The following is a 26,896-nucleotide window of genomic DNA, read 5'->3' on the forward strand; positions in this document are numbered from 1 at the left end:
CTTTTCGGGGAAACGCTTATTGAATACGTCTAGATGCACGTTTTGTCGAATATTTTCATTTTCTCGCCGGTATCCAATATCATCACAGCAGTCAGCCCACCGCCATCCATTACTTCGGTGACGCACGGATGAGGGTCCCAAAATTGCTTATTTCTGGATCCACAATAAAGGTGGCAGAAGAAATTAAATACGAAACAAACATGTATCATGAGATTCATGATTCGCTGGTCGTACAATAAAAAATTGTATTGCATACTACAAAAGTAAAAAAGTAATACAATAACATGTTTTTATCTAATAAAAATCTGTTTTGATGCGAGCTTTTAACTACAACTGTACTCGCCTACTCAACATTTATTAGTTTTTAAGAATGTTTATAGCGACTATTCTATTGTGCCCTATTATACATTACAAGCACAGTAACATTATACCTATGTATCAAAAGTACAAAATACAAACAAGGTACAAATGACAGTTTGAACTTTTATTGGATCTCACTATAGTTAGGTCGCACATGGATAGCGGTGCGAGTGGTGCAACTAAATATGAAAGAAAGCCTGGTAGAAGATGGAATAGCGATAAATGGAGCCAAATAAAGACATAATGTATAGATAATTGCATGTTCATAGCGTTTATCACTTCTTATGTTGTCAATTTAACTTTTTGGGGCGAGGCCATACATAAACTGTCTCTATGTGTAGTGATTTATTGTCATTTAGCACCTTGCCCTATTGTTTTTACTGTGCTCCTTATCTCGTACAACATAAGTAGATATGTATTTCACAAAATCCATCTTAATGTACGACATTTTTTATAAATCTTGCTATCTGTATTTCACAAAAGCTATTCGTTAATTTGAGTATTCGTGGAACTTGAAACCAATTGTGAGAATGTAGTACAGTTGCGTTTCAAGTCCTTAATTAATTGCACCCGGGTTGGTTTGGTAGTTCGACTGCGTAGAGGATCCAATTTACTTGCAAACTTACTCGGTGTTATATTCAGTGAAATGGAACATAATTTATCATGATACCTACCCTAGTATTCTCTTGATGTTTAAGGATATTTGGTTTACATTGCACAATTGACATGGAATAATTCTTTAGGTATATTGGGACTCGTGTCGTTACGCTTTATATAAATACAACTGATACGTCATAAGAGATGCTGACGATTATTTCAGCTGCTAGACTTTGCTATATATAGTATCGAAAATAGAGTGCTAACCTCTGTGCCATTCCACAATATTTTCTAACAGTATTATAGAATTCCTTACAATATTTTTTCAACTTACTACACTGTTCCGCGTTTATTTAAAACTTGTTTGTAACGACTGACTTTGAAATATTACGCAAGACACAAGAAAATCAGTCTTGTAAAAGATGCCTTAGTTTTGGCAGTTTTGCTCATACGCTTATACGCCATCTGCCGATAGAATATACACACACAGTTTTTCTCACTTCTGAAAGTTGATTCTTATCCAACAGACTAATCTTTATAATTTTCCGAAAAAAACATGCTAATCTGATGGTAACGCTGAAGGTTGCAAAGATACCGTGCGATTACATTATAGGATGATAACTGTTCAATTGAAGTGCTTCAAATACACAAAGATTATTGTACCTACCAAATCGTATAGTATGATAACCGCTCAATTGAGGTCCGCTGCCAAGTCCAATGCGACACTTAGCGCTGACCTCGATCCTGCTCTAATTCACTAACCATTTAGTCTCAATTGCCGGACCAAATCTAGCATCACTAGAGGCTGCAATCCGTAACAACTAAGCCTAATCGGAGATCATTCAAATACTGGTTCGTCAGGCGTTGCGCTATCTAGGTTCTCGAAATAACAAACTCGGTATTGGACCGTTGTCATTAAGCCTGACTGTCACTGCCCTACTGATGATATAGATAGACAGTGGTTCGATCAACGAGGGTGGGATAGGGAACATTGGGCGAAATATAGCCATCTGTTATTTGACTTTGAAGCTTTTGATGGCATGATAAGTTTGCTTTTAGCATGTGCCTGTCGGACATGTGCAGCGATAACGGGTGATTGGTTTCGATCCTGTATTAATTGTTGGCGCTGATATTGGAATCGTTTTAGTATGCTTGTATTCACATTGTCAGGTATAATTCTACATACGTGGACATTGTATGTAGAAGATATATTAATAGGATCTTGGCCAGTTTCTAATGAAAATTTATGAGATTAGGCCGAAAAATTGACATTTGAGATGTAGATCAAGAGACTCAAACAAGTGTTAATAATAGGTAATATAAGCCGTAATGAATAATGTGATGAGTAGCAAGTTAATAGCATAAACTACAGTGTTTTTATACTATCAGCTGGGCCGCAAGCTACTCTTCAATAGTCTCGGAATTGAGACACCGATGCTAGTTATTTCTAACAAAGTTACATGCAAATTGAATTACTTTTACACTTCAGTATGTACCTGGTATGTACTGAATCACATATAAAATATTCAGCTGAAAAACGTCGAGTTAGCGTCAAATCGCTGAAACCTTGTCCGAACTACACTATACGTCTAGATTCGTAATATATTTTCGTATATAAATATTTTTATTTCCCTTTTTGTGTCCAAAACGATACTCCTCTTGTTTGAACTTTAAAACTGTATTAATTTGTATGCCATTCTGAAATCACGAAAAAATTGTCCAGTTGTTGTCAAATAAACTTTTGGAACACGAGAACTAAACGTGCAGTCCAGTTGACCTTAGGATACCGCTTCGCTTAAGTCGAATCTGCTCAGGATCTCCTATGATTACTGAACTTAAATAAAACGCGTTTCCATTCTTTATTAGGGCGAGCGAAGCGAGCCCTATCACTATTCGACGAACTATGCATTCTTGTGGTACACTTTACGGAAAAACTATCGCACTTATAGGTTTGAAATTTAACATAGTAATTTAAATTCATGTCTAGATGTGTTATCAAACATAAAAATATCATTTTATAAACCTAAAAAAATAAAATAAAGGAATAACACTTTGTATTACTACTAGCGCCATCTGTTAGAAAAATTATGAATTAAAATTCGTGCTAATGTACTATGTGCTGACAAAGATGAATACAAAAAACTGGTCAAGTGCGAGTCGGACTCGCACTTTAAGTGTTCCGTACATCACACAATTTTTAACAATTTTTTTTGTACGTGAAACGACGTGAGTTAAACATCTTGAAAAACCCGAATTGGTCAGATCAAAAACCAGATGTAACACGAAGTGTTACGGAGCGGTGGCTTATATCTCTGCAAATATGCATTGTAGCTTGGATAGGAAGATTACATCCCGAACAATAGTACCTACAACTGTCCAAATGCGAAGACTGAAGGCCGAGCTCCGCGTAGAGCTGAAAGCTCAGAGCGTCCGACGGGTTCGCGCTTCCCACAACTTCCGCAAGTGTTTTAAAAGCGAAGGCGAAAGGGTAATACCTATAGTGCTTTTCTAAACACGTAACAATAGTAACCTAATCAATCAGTAGTACAAGTACCATTACGGCTGTGTGCCAGATACAGACTAGTCGCATTTTTTGTCTTCAGTCCGACTCACGCTTGATCATAAAGGCACGCCTCATCGGGACGCTTCGGGGCTTCGTTCTTATGCGGCTATCGGCCTAGTGCCTTCGCAATAGCTGTCTACACCACGTTTCACGTGGGCCATTGCGGCTGTGTCCCTAAAAAAGCCTAATCGCATTTTTGTTCTTAAATCCGACTCACGCTTGACTCTAGATTTTTAATAGGTTTTCCTGTCATCTTTAGGTAAAGAACTATTTTGTGTATTCTTTTCAAAATTTTAGACCCTGTAGTTTCGGAGATAGAGGGGGGGAATGGTCATTTTTTATCTATTTTCTTGAATAACTTCTAAACTTTTTATGCAAAATTTATAATAAATTTATAATATATTTGAGATTCTCACAATGAGCCCTTTCGTTTGATATGTAACACGATATAGTTTGCAAAAATTAGTTTTTTAATTTTCTCATTTACCAGTAGTCCTTATGTTTAAAATTCATTTGTTGACGTTACATGTCCGTCTTTGGGTCACAAGACTTACATATGTGTACCAAATTTCAACTTAATTGGTCCAGTAGTTTCGGAGCAAATAGGCTGTGACAGACGGACAGACGGACGGACAGACAGACGCACGAGTGATCCTATAAGGGTTCCGTTTTTCCTTTTGAGGTACGGAACCCTAAAAAGGGTTAAAATTTTGGATTCTGACCCATCTCGCTTCGGTCGGTTTGATTCCCAATTTAGCAATTAAGTTTCTGTGAATACTGGAACATTCAATCTTGCTGTATATTCACTGCGGAGGTCAATTTACTCGTATATGTTCTGTTCCGTGACGCCGATGAGCTGATCAGTCATGTTGTGTTAGCAAACTTAAATCGGGTATTTTCAGTTCGAGAAACAGTTTTAGTGTTACTATTGCTTGGAACTGCCAAAATTATAAATAAAGATAAGCATATTAGGCAGATATTAGGCCGTCTGTATCGGCCCTAAATCACTGAAATTTGTTAATACAAACTTCAGTGATTTAGGGCCGATACAGACGGCCTAATATCTGCCTAATATACAGACGGACCACAACCCGACTGCAACTTGTATGGAAGCTGCACGCCGACTGCACGCCAATTGCAACGTCGGCGTGCAGTTCAACAAAATGAGCCAGAACCCTGGCAGTACCTAGCGGAACTTAGGTTTGGTGCAACATAGGCAAACGCTGTTTTGGTCATCCGACTCGTTTTTTTGAGCACTTGGGAGATACCCAAAATAGAGCAGTAGCTGAACCCTGGCAGTATTTAGTGGAACTCAGGTTTGTTGCAATATAGGCACACGATGTTTTGGTCATCTCACTCGTCTTGATGAGCACTTAGGAGAGTACTACCCAAGATAGAGCTGATGCTGAACCCTGGCAGTACCTAATGGAGCTCGGGTTTGGTGCAACATAGACACACGCTGTTTTGGACATCCGACTCATGGTGATCACTTGGTAGAGTAGTACCCAAGGTAGCTGATGCTGAATTCTGGCAGTACCTAGTGGAGCTCGGGTTTTATACAATATAGGCACACGCTGTTTTGGTCATCCGACTCGTCTTTTTGAGCACTTAGGAGATACTCACGATAGAGCTGTAGCTGAACCCTGGCAGTATTTAGTGGAACTCACTTTGTTGCAACATAGGCACACGCTGTTTTGGTCATCTCACTCGTCTTGATGAGCACTTAAGAGATCAAATTATACGTAAGTTTATGTGCGGAGCAGCATGATTACCGCCAGTAGGACAAGGAGGACTCAAGTGTAATTGTATTCAAATTGTACTGTTTAACACAATAAACATTTTTCATTTTCATTTTCAGTAGGTGTCCAGACGGGATAGTTTTACGCTCAATTGTGTGGTGTGGACGCATAAATAAATTCAAGGACAATGACTCGCTGACCCAACATTATGTAGGAAAGCCAGTTGCCTTTCTTACAAAAAGTACTGGGCGACCGTGTAGGATGTAATAAGCGCTTATGAAATTGTATATTACGTGTGGATGATATTGGCAATTTGATTTTGTCGTCTGGACACGTTTTTAAGACAAAGTAAAAGCTGTAACAGACAGGCGTACCGGACAGCGACCGGAGTTCAAATAGTAGGTATATTTCTTTCTTGCTCTCACTTATAATAGCTGCGTCCTTAATGGACTTGTTACGTACCCATTCGATCGAACATGGAACAAGCCTCGGACTGGATCAAAGTCGCGGTCCGGTACGTTTAGGTAGAAAAACTCCGCGAGCCCTTACAAAGCTCTGCTTTTTGCTAGTAGTTAGATATAATCCTATATTTCGCCCGCTTCCACTATCCAAAGCCAAACACCGAAAACAGCCCAATCGTCCTAATCCAGTTGGCGGACTTCCTTCATTTAAAATTAAAAACCATGCATGACAGACGCCTGAAAGACTGTCGCCTATTTATCAGTAATAAGTTCAGGTTGGTTCCGTCAACGTCAAAGACATGTTTACAGTTTAGCATCCTATCCCGTTGGAATAAGGCGAGAAATGTATACATATATCTGACTTGGACTTACGCACGGGAGTTTTATATGAAATTTTAAGCACGTCCCCGCGCAGTGGCGCCCCTGTAAATCTGGCGCGAAGTTTGCACATTAGCAACGCGGGAAAAAGCCAGAGATGAGAAAAGTTGACAACATGCCATTGAAGATTTTAATAGTAAACCGTCAAGTAAGATTTAATTGAGGCCTGCGGTACCAGGTTTAAACACAGTACCTACTCGTAGTAGGTACGCCACTCTGTAAAGAAAAGTTTTATTTTATAAAAAAATAACTGAATTTATTGATAATTCGGTAATTGACGGTCATTTTTTTTCATAAAATGTTTGTGTTGAGGGTGAAGGGACTAAAATAGGCAATTAATAAGAAATGGAAAATTATATAGGGTCTCTATTGGTTCCCATACATGTTTTGTTCCGATTTTTTCAGTCCATAACGTTTTCCATCATAATTTTTATTAGTCATATTGTCAATAGTCATAAATTTTAACAATATAAATTGCAGTTCCGATTTTTGCAGGTCATTATTATTGTTAGTCATAAAATCTGTTACTCATAATATTCAAAGTCCAGAAGGTATACTATTACATAATGTTGAAGGCAATAAACTTGCTTACAATAATCGTTGTAAGGTCTTTTATCGCAAGATATAATGATAAGTAGGGGCTCTATTGCAGTCCCTAAATTTCAAGTTCCGATTTTTTTAGACCATAACGTTTTCCATTATAATTTTTATTAGTCATATTGTCAATAGATAGTTATAAAATTAAATAATACAAATTGCATGATTGCCTACCTACCCGGGGATTATTTTAAATTTGGCTTACTGATTTCCCCTCCATTTCTTATTTTTCATGTAGTTTATTAAGCCATCTCGTCCCGCCAACGAGTCGACGGAGCCCCGCTTCGCGGGGCTCCTATTTCCGCTCTGAGGGACACAAGGTAACTAACGAACCTACCTGAGGAAACAGATTTTTTATTGTTTGGCTTACTGATTTCCCCGCCATTTCTTATTTTTCATGTAGCTTATTAAGCCATTTCGTCCCGCCAACAAGTCGACGGAGCCCCGCTTCGCGGGGCTCCTATTTCCGCTCTGAGGGACACAAGGTAACTAACGAACCTACCTGAGGAAACAGATTTCTTATGTTTGGCTTACTGATTTCCCCGTCATTTCTTATTTTTCATGTAGCTTATTAAGCTAATTTGTCCCGCCAACGAGTCGACGGAGCCCCGCTTCGCGGGGCTCCTATTTCCGCTCTGAGGGACACAAGGTAACTAACGAACCTACCTGAGGAAACAGATTTTTTATTGTTTGGCTTACTGATTTCCCCACCAGTTCTTATTTTTCATGTAGCTTAAGCCATTTCGTCCCGCCAAAGAGTCGATGGAGCCCCGCATTTCCGCTCTGAGGGACACAAGGTAACTAACAAACCTACCTGAGGAAACAGATTTCTTTTTTCTTTATATGAAGGATATTATTGATTTGGTTTCTTAGACGTAATTCACTTTAGTCATTAAAAATGGGGGTCCCTTTGTTTGACATAATTATTAAAATTCATATTATAGCTATAGTCATATTTCATATTATAGCTCCTAAATATTATAATATTAGAGGATATCATTTTCTGACTATCGAAATTCGAAACAGTAAGTTTATGGGAAACAAAGGGATGACATTAAGACGATATGATTAACGACCATTAGTCCGATAAAATATATGCCTTAAAATATTTCTGAATAATTATTGATATACCTTTGAATGTTATACTCATCAATTTTATAACTTTTGTGATTATAGCGTTTAATATTATAGATGTCTAACTTTAGAACTATGAAATGTTATACTTAACAAAAATTATGACTTTTGATGTTTATGTCCATAAATTATATGGATATCAATTTCTGACTATCGAAATTCGAAACAATAAGTTTATGGGAAACAAAGGGATCCCAATTATATAATATGTGCCGGAACCAAACTGGGAACTAGGGGCCTGTTGCATGACAATTTAGAACTTGAGGGTCCGGCTAAACTAACTTTGCACTGACTTACAAGTACAAGTGAGTGTCATTATAAACGTCGTATTTTCATAGAAATTAGACATTCATAATGACGTTCCCTCACTTTGTCATTGTAAACATGCCATGCAAAATTTGCTTGGTCTGACTCTACAAGCGGAAGTCTTTTTCTAATAAAAGTAATTTAAAAGACGCATCCCCTTGTATTGTTAAACAAGGTAATAAGGAATTGTTTGTTCTTGTTTCGAATTGAGATCCGAATGTACCTTAAGTGTGAGTTGAGGAAAATTCAATGCTCAGCGTATTGACGTTGGAAGGTTGACTTAAAATTCCTTGTATTCCATTCGGTATATACATTTGATCTTTTCGGAAAACCAGTTTAAAGCAGAGGATAATGAGAGACTCACTTGCAATATTATTAGTCAATATTACAAAAAAGAATTGATTTAATTAAATTTCTCCATTCATTGTCTAAATGACAGCAACCTTAACTTTTTATTTACCTACGGTTCATGAGTTACAGCCTGGTGACAGACAGACAGACAGACACACGGACAGACAAACAGACGGACGGATATCGGAGTCCCGTTTTTCCCTTTGGGTACGGAACCGTAATACTTCGTACGGCACCGATGTTTCATAGTCAATACTGTTATCCGTGAATTTTAGCAAACCAGCTTTGAAGTAGACTGTCTACGTTAATATATACATACTATTATCTATAAGTACTGTGACTACGCGTCACGGAGACTAAAGCGATAACGAGATCAGGAGCTCGAATGAGCAGAAATCGATAAATTGAAAAGATTCAAAATTAAACGAACTGATAATCCGGGGGTTCTGAAAATGAGCAACTAACGAGAATAGTTAAACGAACCCGTAATTTGCATACAAATTGGCTTTCAGGGATAAACGCTTCATTTGTATTCAAACGCAGGGTCTCAGTTCAGTGGCTGAAGATCATTTATCCAGTTTCGGATTTGAATCAACCACGATATCAGTGGCTACAACTACACTACTTGATTGCTAATTTGGACATTTTTTCAGTGATCTTGTACTAAAGATATAAATATCGTGTCGAAACTCGAATTCCACTTATGCCACCATCTTATTTTACAATAGATACCTATAGGTACATATATACTAACAAGCGAATGCTGAAATGAAATTTTATACGGTAGTGTGATAACGTTATAGCACTTGCACTGCCAGCCGTATTCGAACAATGAGATACGTCAAATACTAGATATTGAAACGATATGGATTGGATATGTCAGTGTCAAACAAGTGTCAAAAGTGACGTTTTTGTTTGAAGAAACCTCACTTTTGTTTTGTTTGTCACACTTGTTTGACACTGACATATCCGATCCATATCGTTTCCATACCTATTATTAGACGTATCTTAAAGTTCGAATATGGCTGTGTGTGTGCTACCAAAATCGTTGCAGAATTTTATAGAAAGTAAGTCGTTTAGTTAATGTGACATTCTTATAAAAAAACCGGGCAAGTGCGAGTCGGACTCGTGCACGAAGGGTTCCGTACCATAATGTAAAAAACGGCAAGAAAAAAAACGGTCACCCATCCAAGTACTGACCCCGCCCGACGTTGCTTAACTTCGGTCAAAAATCACCTTTGTTGTATGGGAGCCCCACTTAAATCTTTATTTTATTCTGTTTTTAGTATTTGTTGTTATAGCGGCAACAGAAATACATCATCTGTGAAAATTTCAACCACGGTTCGTGAGATACAGCCTGGTGACAGACGGACGGACGGACGGACGGACAGCGGAGTCTTAGTAACAGGGTCCCATTTTACCCTCTGGGTACGGAACCCTAAAAAACGTTGTACTTCTGGGGCGCGGAGGGAAAATTGGAAGTGTTTTCCTCCAAGTTAATAATTTCCTTTGATGTCTGTAATAAAAACATTTTTCTACTCATTATTATTCGCGGTTGTGCTAGATGGGGACTATAAAATGTGCTCGAGGTGAATGACTTGGACCGGGAGACAAATAGGCGAGGGGTCGGTCCATAAACAAACTCATTTGGAACCATTTGCACTGGTTTCTTTGTGTTTATGGACATTAAATAACAGTTAGATTTCCTATGTTAATAGCTGTTATAGTAAAATGTCCCTATGAAGTTACTAATTTATTTTTCACCTCAGCAGCTCGAACAAGGGTACTTTGCTTCTTAAAAACAGTGAGCAAAATGCGATTTTACTCACGGAGTCATTTTGTCTCACTCTCACTGAGTGAGACAAATGACATTCAAGTGACCTTTATAGTCAAATGTCATTTCAACATGCAGGGTCTAATACAAGTTCGATATACTTGGGTTTTATTATCTCTGTCCCTCTAGGTATGTTCTCACTGCTTATTATAGAATCTTTCGCTTGCACGGGACTCAAAATAAGCACTCGAATAAATATCAAACTTTGATCTCTTGTTGTACAAATAACTATTCCTCTTTTAGTTTTTAATAGCGGTAAAGGCGCATTGATGGTTTTATCGCTGGTTTATTGTTGGCCTCGCCCTGTCTAATGTTTTAAATAAATAGCATTTTTTATGTAGTTCGTGAACAGGAATTCAGGAATTGGAACCAAAGTGTCCTTAATTGAGCAGAATTCCAGATTATTTATTTTTCTCCTCCTCCTTCAAATATTTTTACCCGATATACCGATGAATATTTTTTTATGTGTGGGTAAATTTTGATACGCTTATTTTCTTTTCTTCCATCCTAATGAAACTTGGAGAATTAATTGTATGACGTTATGTTATGTAATAATAACATGTTTGTCTAATACAAATATATATATGTATGATAACATTTTGGCTTCAAAGCTTAATAAAATTACACTTTAATACTAGCGACAATACTGCCTAAATCTTATTCACAAATCTCACATTGCCAGTTTTAATTTTGCCCCTAATGGCACCAATATTTTAACAAGCATCTGGTTTCACACTCGCCTACGTTAAATGATTAAAGGAATAAGTAGTAGGTACAGTAGCGATCAAAAGTATTTTGACAAACGAACTTCTTTCAATATGTTTATGAATAGGGTATATATTTACCCCCTTATTCATAAACGTTTACTAAAGTTGACAAGCCGATAATAATCGTTTGTGCCTTTCCGACGTAATGGTATGATAGAAAGGGACAAACGATTATTATAGGCTTGTCAACTTTAGTAAACGTTTATGAATAAGGGGGTTAATCATTACGTCACGATTATATCTTATTCACCCTTCATTTGTTACCTATGTTTCCACTTAGATTACTAAAACTAAACAACAGACTTAGAATTAAAACTGATAATTTGCACTACAGGTAGATCAAAAGTAATTTGACACTTTAATGAAATGCTTTTGCTGAACTGGTAAGACGGTTAAATAAAACATTTCATTAATATTTAATGGCATATCCTCTGGCCTTCCTCACAGCAGTAAATCGAGACGGCATAGAGTCCCCTAACTTCTGTATATGATCATATAGTATGTTCGCCCATTCTGACTGAAGTCCTTGGAAAAAACCCCATTGTTTGAAATATATAAAATATTTCTGCACCTCACACTGGACAATCCAACGCTTTCTATAAAGCTCCATAGCATTAAGATCAGTATCTTGACTAGGCCACTCAAAAACCTAGATTTTTTTGCTTTAAAAAAGCCTTTACATGACCGGATTTGTGTTTGGTGTCATTGTCATGCTAAAGAACCCAGCGAAGTAGCATTTTTTTTTGTATACGGTATCATTTGTGTGTAGAGTAAATTTTCATATACATATCGATCCATTACCCCAGCGGTCGGCAACCTTTTTTTGCGTAGTTTTAGTAGCGTAGTTAACGATGAGTACGTTGACGCGGGCCGCACTTTGTTAATATTTATGACTTTATCAGACATTGTCGTTTCTCAATATTACATAGCCAGAGAGGCTCGCAGGCCGCAAGTGACAGTTTCACGAGCCGCATGCGGCCCGCGGGCCGCAGGTTGCCGACCGCCGCATTCCATCAATTCGTACGTGAGGCCCGACTCCATGGCGAGAAAAATATCACCAAGCCATTACGTTAGAGCCACCAATGCCACCAGGCTAGACTGGGTGGGTACCTGGTATCGCACAACGTGTCTTTTGTTATTAGGACGACGCACATACTTGATACCACCCGACGACGTTAAATTAAACTTGCTTTCGACACTCCATAAAGTTTTTGACTAATCGGAACTTTTCCACAACTTGTCACGAATCGCGAATGCTAATTGGGATACCTTATTGTGTCCTGAAATATGTATATTTTTTAAAATGGGCGTCGACCATGTAATCCTTGCTCTATTAAGCGTAGTTTAATAGTAAAAACAACAGTTCATTTTTAATTGCTACTGTTCTCTTCCATGGGTGTTCTACTGAAATCTTATTTATTACACGATCAGTTGTAGAAGTCGTTTTTCGAGGACAACCGCTTCTAGGCTTATTTGTGATGCAGTTTCGAGCCTTGAACTACTTATTCGAGATAGAAATCAGATGCAGTGATACACCAAAAGTCCGCGTAACCTCAGCTTGCTACTTACCTTTCTAAAGTGCAGCCGCACCAGCTTGCTAGAAAACGTTCAAATATGCTTTATGTTTGGCATATTAAGAGAAGTATTCAGATGTAATTACTTCCAAAATATTTAAATTCTGCAGCTCTGTTTTTAAAATAATTGTAAAAAAGAACCGTGTCAAAATACCTTTGAACCAGTAAATTGTAATTTTTTGTTGCCAAGTTTATATTTTCATTCGATGAAACTAAGCTTACGTGTTTCAAGGAGCTTTTAAGCCATTGATTAAATTATCATAAATTCATATGAAAAAACTAATATGTTTCATTCAATACCAAAGTTATTATCATTGTCAAAATACTTTTGGTGGCTACTGTACCTACCTATTTATATTTTAACAGTGTTAATGGAGAATTACCGCATTTACGTAACCCATTAATTTTGCGTCAGTGGTGCTCAGTTCTTCGTTCTTACATTGTGTTACCAGACTTCAATAGTCTTTACCAAGCTCCGTCATAACGCACAAAATTCCGCTTTAATTAACGAGTAATTTAATATCTCGAGTTACTAATTACTCATAATTTGATTGTAAGCCCCTAGTAGGGAAATAATTGAGACGTCTACCTCACAGGTTTTCAAAGATAATAATCAAATCACCAATGGAATATTTGAATAAGAAAGGAATATCTAATAATTTTCCTTATACGGAATGTATTTTTTAGGTGATAATAATAAAAGATATATGAATGGGATTGTACTAATGAACTCATCGTTATGATCAACTTATACTACGGCAGTAACTCTGATATAAAAAAAACTCTATGCAATTGTCGAATTGAACTTTAGTATCGATCTCCTGGTCTTTATTTGCGGTTTCAGTGTAGTTCTCATACCAAAAATTCCTCACAATAATTTAATTTAACTACAGTCAACAAATCATATACGCACGTTCCAAGCTTAAATACATATACAAAAAAAATGTTCTATAAATGAAACTTTATTTAAATGGTCCTTGTCATTTCAAATACCTAAATGAAACTGAACTAAAAAAAAATTGCTCACTTTTATCTAATTTGTAACCAAGGTTTCCGCCCTCTGTTAAGTAAAGTTAGTGTGTATAAGTAAACATAAACCTCCTCCTCCTCTGTTACTATAATTATAACAAAATGAACTCATTTAAATATTAGTTCAGGGTTTGAGTCCCGGCTCTGTGTACACCTTCTTCGCGGACTTTTTTAATTAAAATATTTCAAACGCCCAACATTCTTGGTTAACAAATGAAGTTGTTCCCGAAACGAAATAGGAAACTTTTGTTAGGTAAAACACAAGCATAACTTTGCTATTGGTTTAAATTTTCGGCGGGGGATGGATAAATATTAGGAAGTAGGTAGGTACCTCAGGATCTGTTCTCATATAAACTAATTTTCATCATTTTGTGATAAACTAATAAATTGTAGAGATATGTAAATTATAAATAAATTTCATTTAAGTAAGGTGTCCTTGCTCGCCATGCTAATGCCCAATATATGGCAGCGTGCAGGCGTATTATGGATGGCTTTATCCACGTGATAAAATAACTGTCGCGGTTTAACACCGCGCGATAGAAAGTGACGGAAGTGACGGACACCGTTTTATCACGCTGTCACGTAGACAAGAACGACCATCATATCCGTACTGCTCTCACCTCTATTGAGACTTAAGTTTAAAGATGGCATGTACTGGGACTGGGACGTCTAGGTAGGTGGGAGGGTCTTATAAGGTTATAAGAAGACTGATCTGCATTGGGGCAGTGTAATAGCTGCAGTGTCCTATTTATTATTTTGATTTCTAAAATAACAATTCATAATATTGCTAGTTTTAAAGTACAACAGCGATGATATGTATTAAGAAACCAAAAAACCAGACATGATAAATATAATTATAATTATTTATTACCCGCGTCTAGTTTTAGAATCGCGCACTTAGGAATTAAACATCGCAAAAAAATATCACCTGTTAAGTAGCATAATGTCAACAGTTTTTATTAAATATTGTGGTTATTTTGTTATTACTGTTCCCTCTAATAAAAATATTATGTATTTTGCATTACTTAGCCTATAAAATTTCTGTATTGTATCGACTTACCTCAATAAGTGAAATGTAATATTTCTTTTGAGACAAAATAATATATCTTTAACCCGATATTTAGTAAATTTGTCTAGTATGTTCAGGGATCTCTACCTAATGTTGAAAAGCTTTTAATATAATGTTATCAATTAACATTAGTGAGTCCGAGACATTACGCACGTTCTCTCTAATTGTCGTATTAAATTATTAATCACGAGTAATAGGATGAGCTGGCAAATTGTAGTCAATTATTCGTAACCCAAATCTCGTAATAGGTATAGGTCAGATATTAGCTTTATTATACAATTCAGCCGGCGTATTATGGATGGCTTTATCCATCTTGATCCACGTGATAAAATAACTGTCACTTTTTAACACCGTGGGATAGAATGTGACGGACAAAGTTTTATCACGCTGTCACGTAGACAAGAACGACCATCGACCATCATATCCGTACAGAGTCATGTAGGTATATGAAAGTACTCAGCGTTGTGGGAGTATATTTGAAACAGTGTGCATTGTGTAAGTCCAATGTCTGCTTGTGCAGTAGTAGGTGTGGAACGTTAGAGACACATACGTCTGTGATAACTTCTTAACATCACTGTCATTTTGATTTGTCATATTAGTAACGATCATTTTATCAAGGGTATTGACAATGATAGTGCCCACGTTAAGGCTGCAGCAGCAGTAAAGAGCGACTTGTAGCAGTAATTTGGTCCGACGGACGGGTATGAACACGCATTTTTTTCTGGAGATGAACTGACATAGTCTCGAGAAGTCCCATAGTAACCTAATCTACCACAAACGGGCGGGCACATATCGTTTTTGGCACAAAACGGGTAACTTTCTATCGAGTTAATATCCCAGCGTGATATTCGTTCGGTTTTTTCATTCCCTCCCGTTTAACATAATTAAATGTGTACGAGGTTTAGTTGAAATTACACGTCAAATCCCGGATAGGGTAGGTAAGTGAAACGTGCTTAGGCATTTATTTACAGATTCGTTCATTCCCCTAGCCGAGCGATTTGCTCTCAATGAGACATGAGGGTGCTCCACCCAGATTGGATGCCAGCACCCCGGCGCCGCGGTCCACCACCCGTTTCACAAGCACCCTCTACCCTAAAGTAATGAAATTAAATTAGTGTCCCTTACAGACATCCACACTCATAGCCGGTTTGTCTTTCGCATAAAAATGCCCTCTGCATTCATTTAAATCACTTCGTGAAAAACTGCCAAAAGCGACCCATTTGTATGCAAATTGAATCAACTATATTTCAATTAGTTAAGGCTGCTTTTCACTGTTACTGCCGGATGCCGGAATATATAGAATTCGATTTATCATTTCATTGTGTTCACAGAAAATGTATACAAAACAGTACGAGATTATTGGCTTATTATAATATTTTATACTTTCGCGTTTTGAACACATATTAACTCACATTTATAGACGGGTCTAACGTGAATTTTCGCGGGTCAGCCGCGACCACGACCAGTGAAACCTGTGTCGAAACTTCGGTAAATCAAGGTAATTGAATAAAAATCGCGTTAGACCCGTCTATAAATGTGAGTTAATATTGGCTTATTTATAAAAACACCCGGTTAACAGCGCCGATATTTTTTAAGGACCGTCACAGACAGACCTCGTAATAGCTGTAATTTTTTTGACTGTGCAGTCTAAGTACCTGCAGTTTCTATAGTCTATACATACCCACAAGTTGTAGCTGAATTGCTCTCGGTGTCTTTGTCGGCTCTAAATCATACCTAATTTAAAAAAAAAAACAGTTGTCATGTAATAATTACAATGTCAATAGGTAAAAATAATAAAATTCACCCAGTAATAAGCCTTTTGTAAATCAAACAGCGAACAACTTTTACACAGAAAGCTCTGGGCGTTATTAACAGTTGAACTACCGTTACCAGAAATTTTGCAGCAAGTTAAAGTCCAATGTGTCGTCGACATTTAGTAATTGCGAAATTATCCTCAACACAATCTAATTAGTTTGGTAACTACATTCGCTACCTTTGTGGATACAGGAAACGTGTAAATCATTGAAATAGTCCAAGTTCCATTCACGGGAATAGAACGCGTTCACGAAAATATTGCCCTATAAATCAAGCGAGTGGACGGCAAAGATATAGTTTGTAGTATTGTATTGGCGTCCCGACTCTCAGTGTCCACTAGTAATATACTGAAGGCTGTTTAGGATCATGGAAATATACGGTCAATGGAGTCACAGATAGCCCGCTTGAGTTATACGACAAGTTTCGATGGCCGATATCCGACGATTGTGCGTTTATCTTCCGAAAGTAAGGATGGGTATACATTTTTTACGAGAAGATAACATCAAAGCATATAAATAAGCTATTTGAATTTCATGATATAACAAAAATTTATCGTATCTTCCTTTTCACCTAACACTTGTGAAATTTGATTTAGAAGAAATAATTGTGTTTACCTGATTGCCAATATGATTTTAGCGTATGTACTTTGTATGAAAGTATACACAGATATGTTTTGATATAAGGAGAAATAGGTCAGCAGACGGTTCTGCTAATTTAGCACAAAATTAATTTGTACTAAGGACAAATTATAATGTAGGACACAAATACAATTAGTTTCCGTCACAGCCTCCTCTTTCACCTATACTTTATGTTACTTTTATGCGGTCTTCACATAGGATGCTCATCCACACGCCGCTCCAGTGTGCGAGCGGGACATCGCTATACCGGGTGTGGCCTGTAACCTGAGCAAATAATTAAAACATAGATTGTACTCCTCAAACGGTGACGCTTTTGTTCAACAACTTTTAAAAATTATGAAGTATTTAGACTCCCTATTTTTCATACAAAATAAATATTATCTTCAATGGACGCCATCGCCACGCAATATCATTGTGATTGACGTTGCTTGTCATGTAGATGTAGATGTAGTGTAGGGACGCCCGGCCGAAAGCAGGCGGGCTGTCGATCGCTTGTCACGTTCATTCAGCCCAGTTCCCTGGAGTTGGAGCTGCAGGTTACTGTCCCGACGGCATTCCCACACTATTCTCCTCAAGTCTTCTTGTTTTCCTGCAGAACAGAAGGACATCTTTGAGTTCGACGTCCTTTAGTTCGTTTTCTTTTAGTGTGTCTCTACCGAATGTATTAAATCGCGGTGCCGCGTACATAGTACATTCTGCTAGTAAGTGTAAGCTAGTCTCCTCCTTACCACAATGTGGGCAGGAGGCTGGTTTCCATTATCTTAAGGTGTCTGTTAGAGTATTGTGACCTGTAATGATACCTGTCAATAGTCTCAGACTGCTCTTACCTAGTTTCAGAAGATACCTGGTTCTCCTGTGGTCTATACCTTTGATCATCATCTTCGACTGTCTGCATCCAGTCTCTTCTTCCCATTCTCTCTGTGCTTCCATCTCTTTTACCTTCTCTATGACTCCCTTCGTGACATCCGCTGACATAGGCAGAGCCGGTTCCGGACCTATGTATTCCGTCTCCGCCCCTATCCTCGCCAGCTCGTCTGCTTTCTCGTTTCCCGTTACTCCCTGGTGTCCTGGTACCCATGCCACCGTGACACTTCTTTGCTTGCCTATCAAGTTGAGCTCCTCTCGACATTCTCTCACGAGAGAGGAGGTAACTGATGTTTTCTTTAATGCCTTTGATGCTGCCTGGCTGTCTGTGTATATTACGACAGCACCCTCTTGTTTTACACTCTTCCTGATTATCCTTGCGCAGCGCGTTATAGCACATACCTCGGCTTGGAACACGCTAGCAAATCTACCCAGTGGTACTGATACTTTCTCTCCCAGTTTGGGGATCACTATGCCCGCTCCTGCTAGTTTCGTCGAGCTTCTTCTTGAGCCATCCGTGAAGCAGATGGTCGTCGGGTGTCCGACTTCCACCTTCCAGTTGTCTCTGTCTCCTATGTGTATTCTATATTTCTTGTCAAATATCTCCTGCCTCTTTATAAGGTCATTATTGGCCATCAACATTTCAAGTTTTGATAGTGCCTCTCTTTGTATCAGCGCGTGTCTCTTGTCCACGCAGCTTCCTCTCCATTCCTTGCATGCTTTCATTCTGTACCACTGTTCGGTGGCTCTTTTCTCTACCTCAATCCAGAGTGGCTTCAAGCCTAGCATTACCTCCATTGCGTGTGTCGGGGTCGTTCTCATAGCCCCCGTCATCATGAGGCACGCTAATCTCTGGACTTTGGTTAGGTCTCTTTGGTTTTCTTTAATATGTGCTCTATGCCACCATGTCACGGCTCCATATAGCACCCTGGGTAGTATTATCGCCTTGTAGATCCAGTGGATCATTCCTGGCTTCAGTCCCCAGTTCTTTCCTACTGCCCTTTTGCATTGGAACAGTGTTCTTATAGCTTTAGCCGTCTGCTGCTTGATGTGAGTGTTGTACCTAAGTTTACTGTCTAAAGCAGCGGTCGGCAACCTTTTAGCAGCCAAGGGCCACATAGTAGTTAACGGAGGTGACGCGGGCCGTACTTTGTTAATATTTATGACTTTATGAGACATTGTCGTTTGTCACTATTACATACAAAATAGCCAAGGCGCCTCTCGGGCCGCAAGTGACAGTTTCGCGAGCCGCATGCGGCCCGCGGGCCGCAGGTTGCCGACCGCAGGTCTAAATTAACGCCCAGATATTTCAACTCCTCCACCATGTCTAGTTCTATACCTTGTATCTTTATGGGTTTAATCTCTTTTATTCTTCTATTAGTGAATAGCACTAGCTTTGTTTTTGATGGATTGAGATCCAATCCTCTCTCTCTACACCATCTCAGTACCTGTCTGAGACCTCTTATCATTATATCTCTTATCACGGTGGGAACCATTCCTCTCACTAACAGCACTCCATCATCAGAGTAAGCCTGCATGTACATGCCCCCTCTGTTGAGCTCTTTTACCATTGAGTCTGGAAGTAGGCACCGCATCAGAGGGGACAGGCATCCCCCTTGTGGGAACCCTCTTCTTGGACTAATCGTCTTTGTTACTCATCCCAGCTCCGCCGTAATGGATCTGCCTTTTAGCATTCTCCCTATCCATTGCGCTATTGTCGGTCGGATGCCCTCTCTCTTCAGACTTTCCTCTACGGCCTCGAAGGTTGCTTTGTCAATGTCGAAGAAGCAGCCTAGTGCATACTGTTTCGTTTCTAATGCCCTTTCCACCCTTAAAGTTAGGTTGTGTAGAGCTGTCTCCGTTGACTTTCCTGCCATGTAAGCATGCTGATTCCCGTGTAGCGGGACTCCACTGCTTTCCACTTTTTCTCTTATATGTTTATCTATCACTTTCTCTAAAGTCTTTAGTACAAACGACGACAGACTTATGCTTCTAAATGACTTCGCTTCTTGGTATGATTTCTTACCCGGTTTTGGCAGGAAAACCGCCCTCACCTCTCTCCATACCCTTGGAATGTATTTTAGTGCAATACTTGCCCTATATAATTCCACTAAGTCCTCTTTTATATATCTACTAGACGGGCCCGCAGCTCCGCTCGCGTGAATGAAATAAAGAGTTCGTCTTATGTTTAGTTAAATACTGACATTATTATGTATTCAACCCTGCCATGGTTTAAAACTGTGATAGGGATTTCTTATTTGTAGCCGTTATTTGGATAACTCAATCCGCAAATTTGTCAAAAAATGATGTGATTTGATAAAAGGCAAGATTGTATTTTTTCATCTACACGTATTTATTTAAAACTTGTTTCAAGATAAAATTATTATTTGTTCTATAAGCCTAGTTGCAAAAACGTTCATTAGATTAATTTCCGCCTTAAGACGAATATGGACGACCACCGCCTTTAAATCGCCTTTTCATACAAACATAGGTAGTCTAGTCCTCTCGGTCTTGCGATAGCTCTCGCCAGTCGCCATGGCAGAGGTTGAGCAGGTCTTGAGCAACTAAGTCGTTTCAGCGGTACCTAGGACGTCCACTAGGGCGTCTCCCATTTTGTTGTCCCAAGTACCTGCGCTCTCTTCACGGCACGATCCTCTCCCATTCTCTCTAAGTGTCCGAGCCACCACTCAATTTAGCCGATTTTGTCTCTCAATATTTCGCCACTATATCTGACCACATCCTTATTTCTATGGCAAAAAATTATATTACGATTTTTGGCCGACTGCTGACTGTACATTTGCTTATTTTTATCAGGTCGCTCAATAACATCTGAACATGCACTTTAATCTACCTACATAACTTACTATCAACTTTGTATATTTGGCCCATCTCAGCATTCTTAGCCCGTTCCCCGGACGAATGGCAATGTTTGCCGAAGCCGTGAAAGTCAATCTGAATAATATAACTCAAAAATAAATTTAAAACAACAAAATACAAATTGATAATAATAATATAGTAATTAAGGTTCCCCCGGCGGAACAGGGGGGGCCTCTCAGCAGCCTGGATTGACTACAAGAAGGCCTATAATTCGGTGCCTCACTCATGGCTGGAGAGGGTCTTAGAGCTGTATAAAGTTGATACAGCTTTAAGAGCCTTTCTAAGGCGGGGATGAACGCCCTGGCCCGCAGGATTTTATAAGGATTGAGCGAGGAATATTTCAGGGTGATAGTCTGAGTCCTCTGTGGTTCTGCCTAGCTCTGAATCCTCTCAGTACCTTGCTGAAAGATTTAGAACTAGGTTGCCGGCTTCGGAGAGGGGGTGAAGTCATTTCTCACCTTCTATACATGGATGATCTCAAATTATTTGCACCAAATAGCCAAGACTTGGTGGAGCTACTGAAAACCACCGAAGTCTTCAGTAATGCCATCAACATGGAGTTTGGTGTCGATAAATGTGCGGTTATGCATGTACAGCGGGGGAAAGTTGTAAATTCAACAAATTTACAACTTTCTGAGACAATGTCTTTCAGGTCCATCTCTGAATCAGAAACCTATAAATACCTTGGTATGTCACAGTCGTTGGGTATTGAGGAAGAAGGTATTAGACGGTCGGTGAAGGAGCGCTTTTTCAGTCGGCTCACAAAATTATAAAAAGTCTGTTGTCAGGAGGCAACAAAGTGCGCGCCTTCAACGCCTGGGTAATGCCTCTACTCACATACTCCTTTGGCATACTAAGGTGGACTCAGACCGAGCTGGATGCCCTGGATCGGAGGGTCCGACAGCTGCTCACCGCACACCGTATGCTGCACCCACTCTCGTCTGTTATGAGATTGTACATCCCACGGAAATGTGGAGGTCGCGGCTTTCTAAACGCCAAAAATCTCCACAACCGTGAGGTGTACAATCTCAGGAATTATTTCCTCAACAACCAGTGTGGAATGCATCGTGATGTGGTGGCAGCTGACAGGGGTCTCACGCCGCTCTCCTTGGCGAACGAGAACTGGCGCAAACCTGTAGTACTAAGCACCGAGGACCGCAAGGCGGTATGGAAGGATAAGCAGCTACACGGGCGGTTCTACAAGGCCCTCATGGGGCGCGATGTAGACCTACCCGCGTCGGTGAACTGGCTACGATTCGGGGATCTCTTCGGAGAAACCGAGGGTTTTGCCTGTGCAATTGCGGACGAAGTTATCATGACGAATAACTACCGAAGATATATCCTGAAGGACGGTACGGTCGACATTTGTCGGGCATGCCGCCGTCCCGGAGAGTCACTCAGGCATATTATCTCCGGTTGTTCTCATCTTGCTAACGGCGAGTACTTGCACAGACATAATCTCGTAGCCAGAATTATTCACCAGCAGCTTGCCCTCCTATACGGCCTTGTGGACCGTGAAGTGCCGTACTACAAGTACTCACCTGCACCAGTTCTCGAAAATGGTCGTGCCACGCTCTATTGGGATCGATCTATCATCACTGACAGGACTATTGTTGCCAATAAGCCTGACATCGTGCTGATAGACCGATCGCAGCGCCGGACTGTGCTCGTCGACGTCACCATCCCCCATGATGAGAATCTCGTGAAGGCCGAGAAGGACATGTCCAGCAAGTACCTAGACTTAGCTCATGAGATTACCGCCATGTGGGATGTTGACTCGACGATCATTGTTCCGATAGTCGTGTCAGCGAACGGTCTCATAGCGAAGAGTCTCGACCAACACCTAGAGAGACTCTCGCTGGGTGGTTGGATCAAGGGTCAGATGCAGAAGGCGGTAATTTTGGACACGGCGCGTATAGTACGTCGGTTCCTCACTCTGCGGCCCTGACCACCGGCAGCTTGGGCCCTGCCCTGCTGCCGGCGGCACCCTAGGTTAGGTTTTTTTATAATGTGTTTATATGTATTTTTTATTGTTTTGTAAGTGTTTTTATATTTTACTTTTATATTCATATTATAAAAATACCTAACTTAAGACGAAAAATAAATAAAGAGAATATAGTAATTACTTTGATTGATAAGAATGATAAGTCATATATGACATAAATCACTCGTATGGGCTCTATAGACTAAGGTTGAGGTTGGCAGCACTTTTTATTTTACTTCGTGTAAAAAAACTCAGAAATACCTGTATACCAACATGACAAACATAATTTAGTTTACTTTAACTTACGGATTATTTGGTCTAATCTGTAGCACCGCCAAACGAAAGCAACCGAGAGTCGCCGAGAAATGGCCGATGAAGATTGTTATGAAAATTTCTTTTCCTTATTGTAAATTAAATACGCATCGGAAGCGATAGTTTTTATGGTCTAGTTCTATTCCCATATGTAGATAATTGATTTGAACAGGTTTTTCTTATCATACGTGCGTCGTATTCGAGAAACGAGTCAAAAACTTTTTTAGAAATTTGTAAGGCGCCATCTCGCTTCTTCCCTCGTTTTTTATCCCGTTCTGGTTTTTCAATTTTATATATATGATATCCTTTCTGCAGTAGTGCCGGCAGGACTCCGTCCGGGCCCGCCGCCTTGAAGGGCGCAAAGGAGCTGATCGCCCATTCTACCCTCTCCTCCTCCACCACCTCCAATACCGCTGCCCAGTCAGACTCCTCCTGACCTTCCTGCTCCTCCATTTCTGTCATATCATTGCAGTCCGGAAAGTGTGATGTTGCTTGTCATGCCTTAAGAGCCAACAGGAGTGGTCATTTCTCCATACAAACGTACTCCTCGTTTTCCTCCGTGGTTTTTGAAGCTAGAGCAATGATTTTTTCAACACAGATTAATATTGTCAATATCTGTGTCGGACCGTTTTGCTTTTTTTGATATTTTTGTTTTTAAGGCGCTAGAGCCCTTCAAAAATGGCCTAATTGACTATGCCGCAATGAGAGGCGTGGCATTCAAAACTGATATCAATTAGCCAAAAAAGCAAAACGGTCCGACACAGATACTTTCATAATCATTTAGATTCCCAAATTTGGTTACGATTGGTTAAGTTTTGGAGGAGGAAACAGAGGAGTACGAAACCTCGATTATTGAGATTTTACGCAGGATTTTTCGCCTTGTCCTTATCGCACTACTTTTAGGTGCCGCTTCCTAGCGAGACGGGTATATTTACCTAAAATATTTAAAACTCAGCTCCTGTTTCCTCTTAAACATAACAAAATTCGCAATACATTGCGTCTTAGAATAAACTTTAAAGTGCATTAAAAATCAAACTACAAGTTATTTTTAAAAGTCGCTGAACAAATGTTGGTCAGTATGGGGAGTGCAGCCTACAGTTAAATTTTTTGCTCATATTACAGGCCACACCCGGTATATGTATCGTGGTTAGTTCATAGATTGTGATCATTTCATGAAATGATATTTTAGAATTGATCACTTCATGATTTGGTTAGGTTAGGTTTGACTTTTTCATTATGTGGTCAACCGATCATTTCATGAAATGATTGCCACAACATGAAATTATAGATTCTAAGCACTGGCCACGCCATAAAGATAAGGCTGTCTCGCTCACACATAGGAGACATATATTTTTTCAACGAAATTTATTGTAGAATGTTTATCCCACAGGTTGTTCGCTGGTGCAGTTCCAGTGTGCCAACAAGGAATGCATACCTCAGACTTGGCTGTGCGACGGCCACGCGGACTGCCAGGACGGCTCTGATGAAGCTTTGGACCAATGCAAAGGTAAGCCTGAGTGTGCGCGAGATGATAGATGACTGTAAATATCAAATCAAGATCATAATTCTTCGAGCCTCTATGTTTTCTAATGGTTTTCAATGATCCTGCCAGGATCGGCCGTCAATATTGTTAAATACGACGCACATACGATATTGAGCAATTGACATTTTATTAGCAATGTTTAATGTATATTTTTTCAGTTTCTAGCTAGCATATCTGATGTTATAAAATTTTACGAAATGTAGCAATTTTCGAGAATTCTTTTCCAAATATTGGTTATTTAGTAGTAGAAGATAGTACGTCATAGCAAATGTCTAGAACACAAGATACATTACGCTAGTACAAACGGGAGTGGTATTCATTTCAATCAATTAATGCTCCCGTATCAATCAGTTTCCCGATGGAAAAGATTTATCGGCGCCATTGTGTTGTTGTTATTGTGTACAAACTGAAGCCTCGACAAAGGAGCCCTGTCCTGACAGCCTATTAACATTTATTCAAGGGGAATGGCTTCGGTAACGTCATCGTGCTCAGAACTCCTAATTTTACGCTAATTAGGCTCCCTGGAGTTCAATCAACTGAGTTTTGTCGAGAAATTCAATGTATAATTGCTATGGAATAAATTTTGACTAATTTATGTTTGCAAATAATTTACCTTTAATTAAATAATAAGGATAAGTACTTACCTAGTACAAGTGTCGGCGGGAAAGGGAAGGTGAAACATTCATTACACAGCCGCCTTGAACAGTAATGTAGAAATACGTAGGCATAGGTATTCAATGCACGAATGAGTGAGTTGAAGTGCACGATATTTTAGCCAAAACTTGAAGAAACTTTTTGATTGAGCAGTTGGCTGGTGAACTTGCGGGTGCAGCACGGTTCCATTTTTATCGCCTGTCACTATGCGCGTCCCTTTCGCACTTACATACTTGATAGAACGGGGCAAGCATGGTGACAAGCGGTAAAAACGCGACCGTGCTACGCCGCGCCGCCAAGGTCTTGATACGAAAACAAAACATTATAGTGGATACATTTCTTAAATTTTTAAAAACTCAGATAAATTCCGTTGAAATAGTCTTTATTATGAACGATATGTCTTCCGTATCTTTTCGGTCGAAATTATTTTAAAATTTATACAATTGACATACGGCAATAATTGAAACATACAAAATATGAGTTTCTTTATTTCGTCATCACAGGTAGGTGATAGAGGTGACAGTAAATTGATTACTTACTTTATTTATATAGTTTAATATATATAGTTTTGTACGAAATGTCATATTTACCAATTTGTCCAAGTATTTGCTCAGAAATATGATCCCATCCAACAGAAAGCCTGAAACTGAAATATGTAGCTTATAGGGCTAAAATAAAAACCGGAAGTAAAAACTTTGCATTCGTTTTCCCATTGTTGAAAAAGACACAAATCAAAAGTTTAGGTTCCCACTCCCACTCAAAAAGTTGTTTAGGTACTTTTGGGACCGAAAGGAGATTAATATTTTTGTAATACTTAGTTAACTCCCGAAAAGTTTCTTTTTTGAATTCAAAAACAGTGAGCCAATTTAGAGTTTAATTTAATATGAATATTAAGTGCTGTATTTAATTTTGCTTTTCTCTTTATATAAGCAATTTGTAATTATTATAGGTAGGTACTAGATAATCGCTAAATGTAACGAAGGTACGAGTATAAATAATGTGTAAGTATACATATGTGCAATAAGTACGAGTAGTATAATAATAAAATGTTTATATAGAGAATAAATAAACACTCACGGCTAGAAAAAACATTACGGAAGTAAATATTTTCCAAGATGATTTAAGTAAGTGATAAAATAAACGGTCAATGGAACCTGCAAAACTTTGTAAAACTATCGTAAACCGTGATACAATAAAGTCGAAAATGCCATTCACATAGTCTTAACCTGATAAAAATAGTGATAGTGATGACTGATGACAGAATTATTGATATAAAAATATCGCACTTATCAATTCCCACATGTTTACTCTTGAGATTAATACCTACGGACAATTACCTTTTCATGCAGATTTATATTCTTTGGTTGACTAATTTCGGAGCGCCTACACGACGAAAGTCCAAAGGTGACCCTGGACGTGGACAGTCTATTTTTAAATTGTTATGTTCGTA

At 39.0% G+C, this 26,896-nt stretch overlaps 1 protein-coding gene and 1 long non-coding RNA gene across 2 annotated transcripts in view; one reads left to right on the plus strand and one right to left on the minus strand.

The window, feature by feature from the left end:
- Window positions 1-26,896, minus strand: part of LOC134790058 (uncharacterized) — a 444,063-nt gene that overhangs the window by 63,109 nt on the left and 354,058 nt on the right. The window lies entirely within an intron of this gene.
- The window catches only part of LOC134790055 (very low-density lipoprotein receptor), a 261,962-nt gene that overhangs the window by 7,499 nt on the left and 227,567 nt on the right, over window positions 1-26,896 (plus strand). Inside the window, exon 2 of the mRNA XM_063760812.1 lies at window positions 24,640-24,756. Within this exon, the coding sequence (XP_063616882.1) occupies window positions 24,640-24,756 (117 nt within the window). The remainder of the gene's footprint in view (window positions 1-24,639; window positions 24,757-26,896) is intronic.

The sequence above is a fragment of the Cydia splendana genome, chromosome 4 (assembly GCF_910591565.1).
Source record: "Cydia splendana chromosome 4, ilCydSple1.2, whole genome shotgun sequence".
NCBI lineage: Eukaryota > Metazoa > Arthropoda > Insecta > Lepidoptera > Tortricidae > Cydia > Cydia splendana.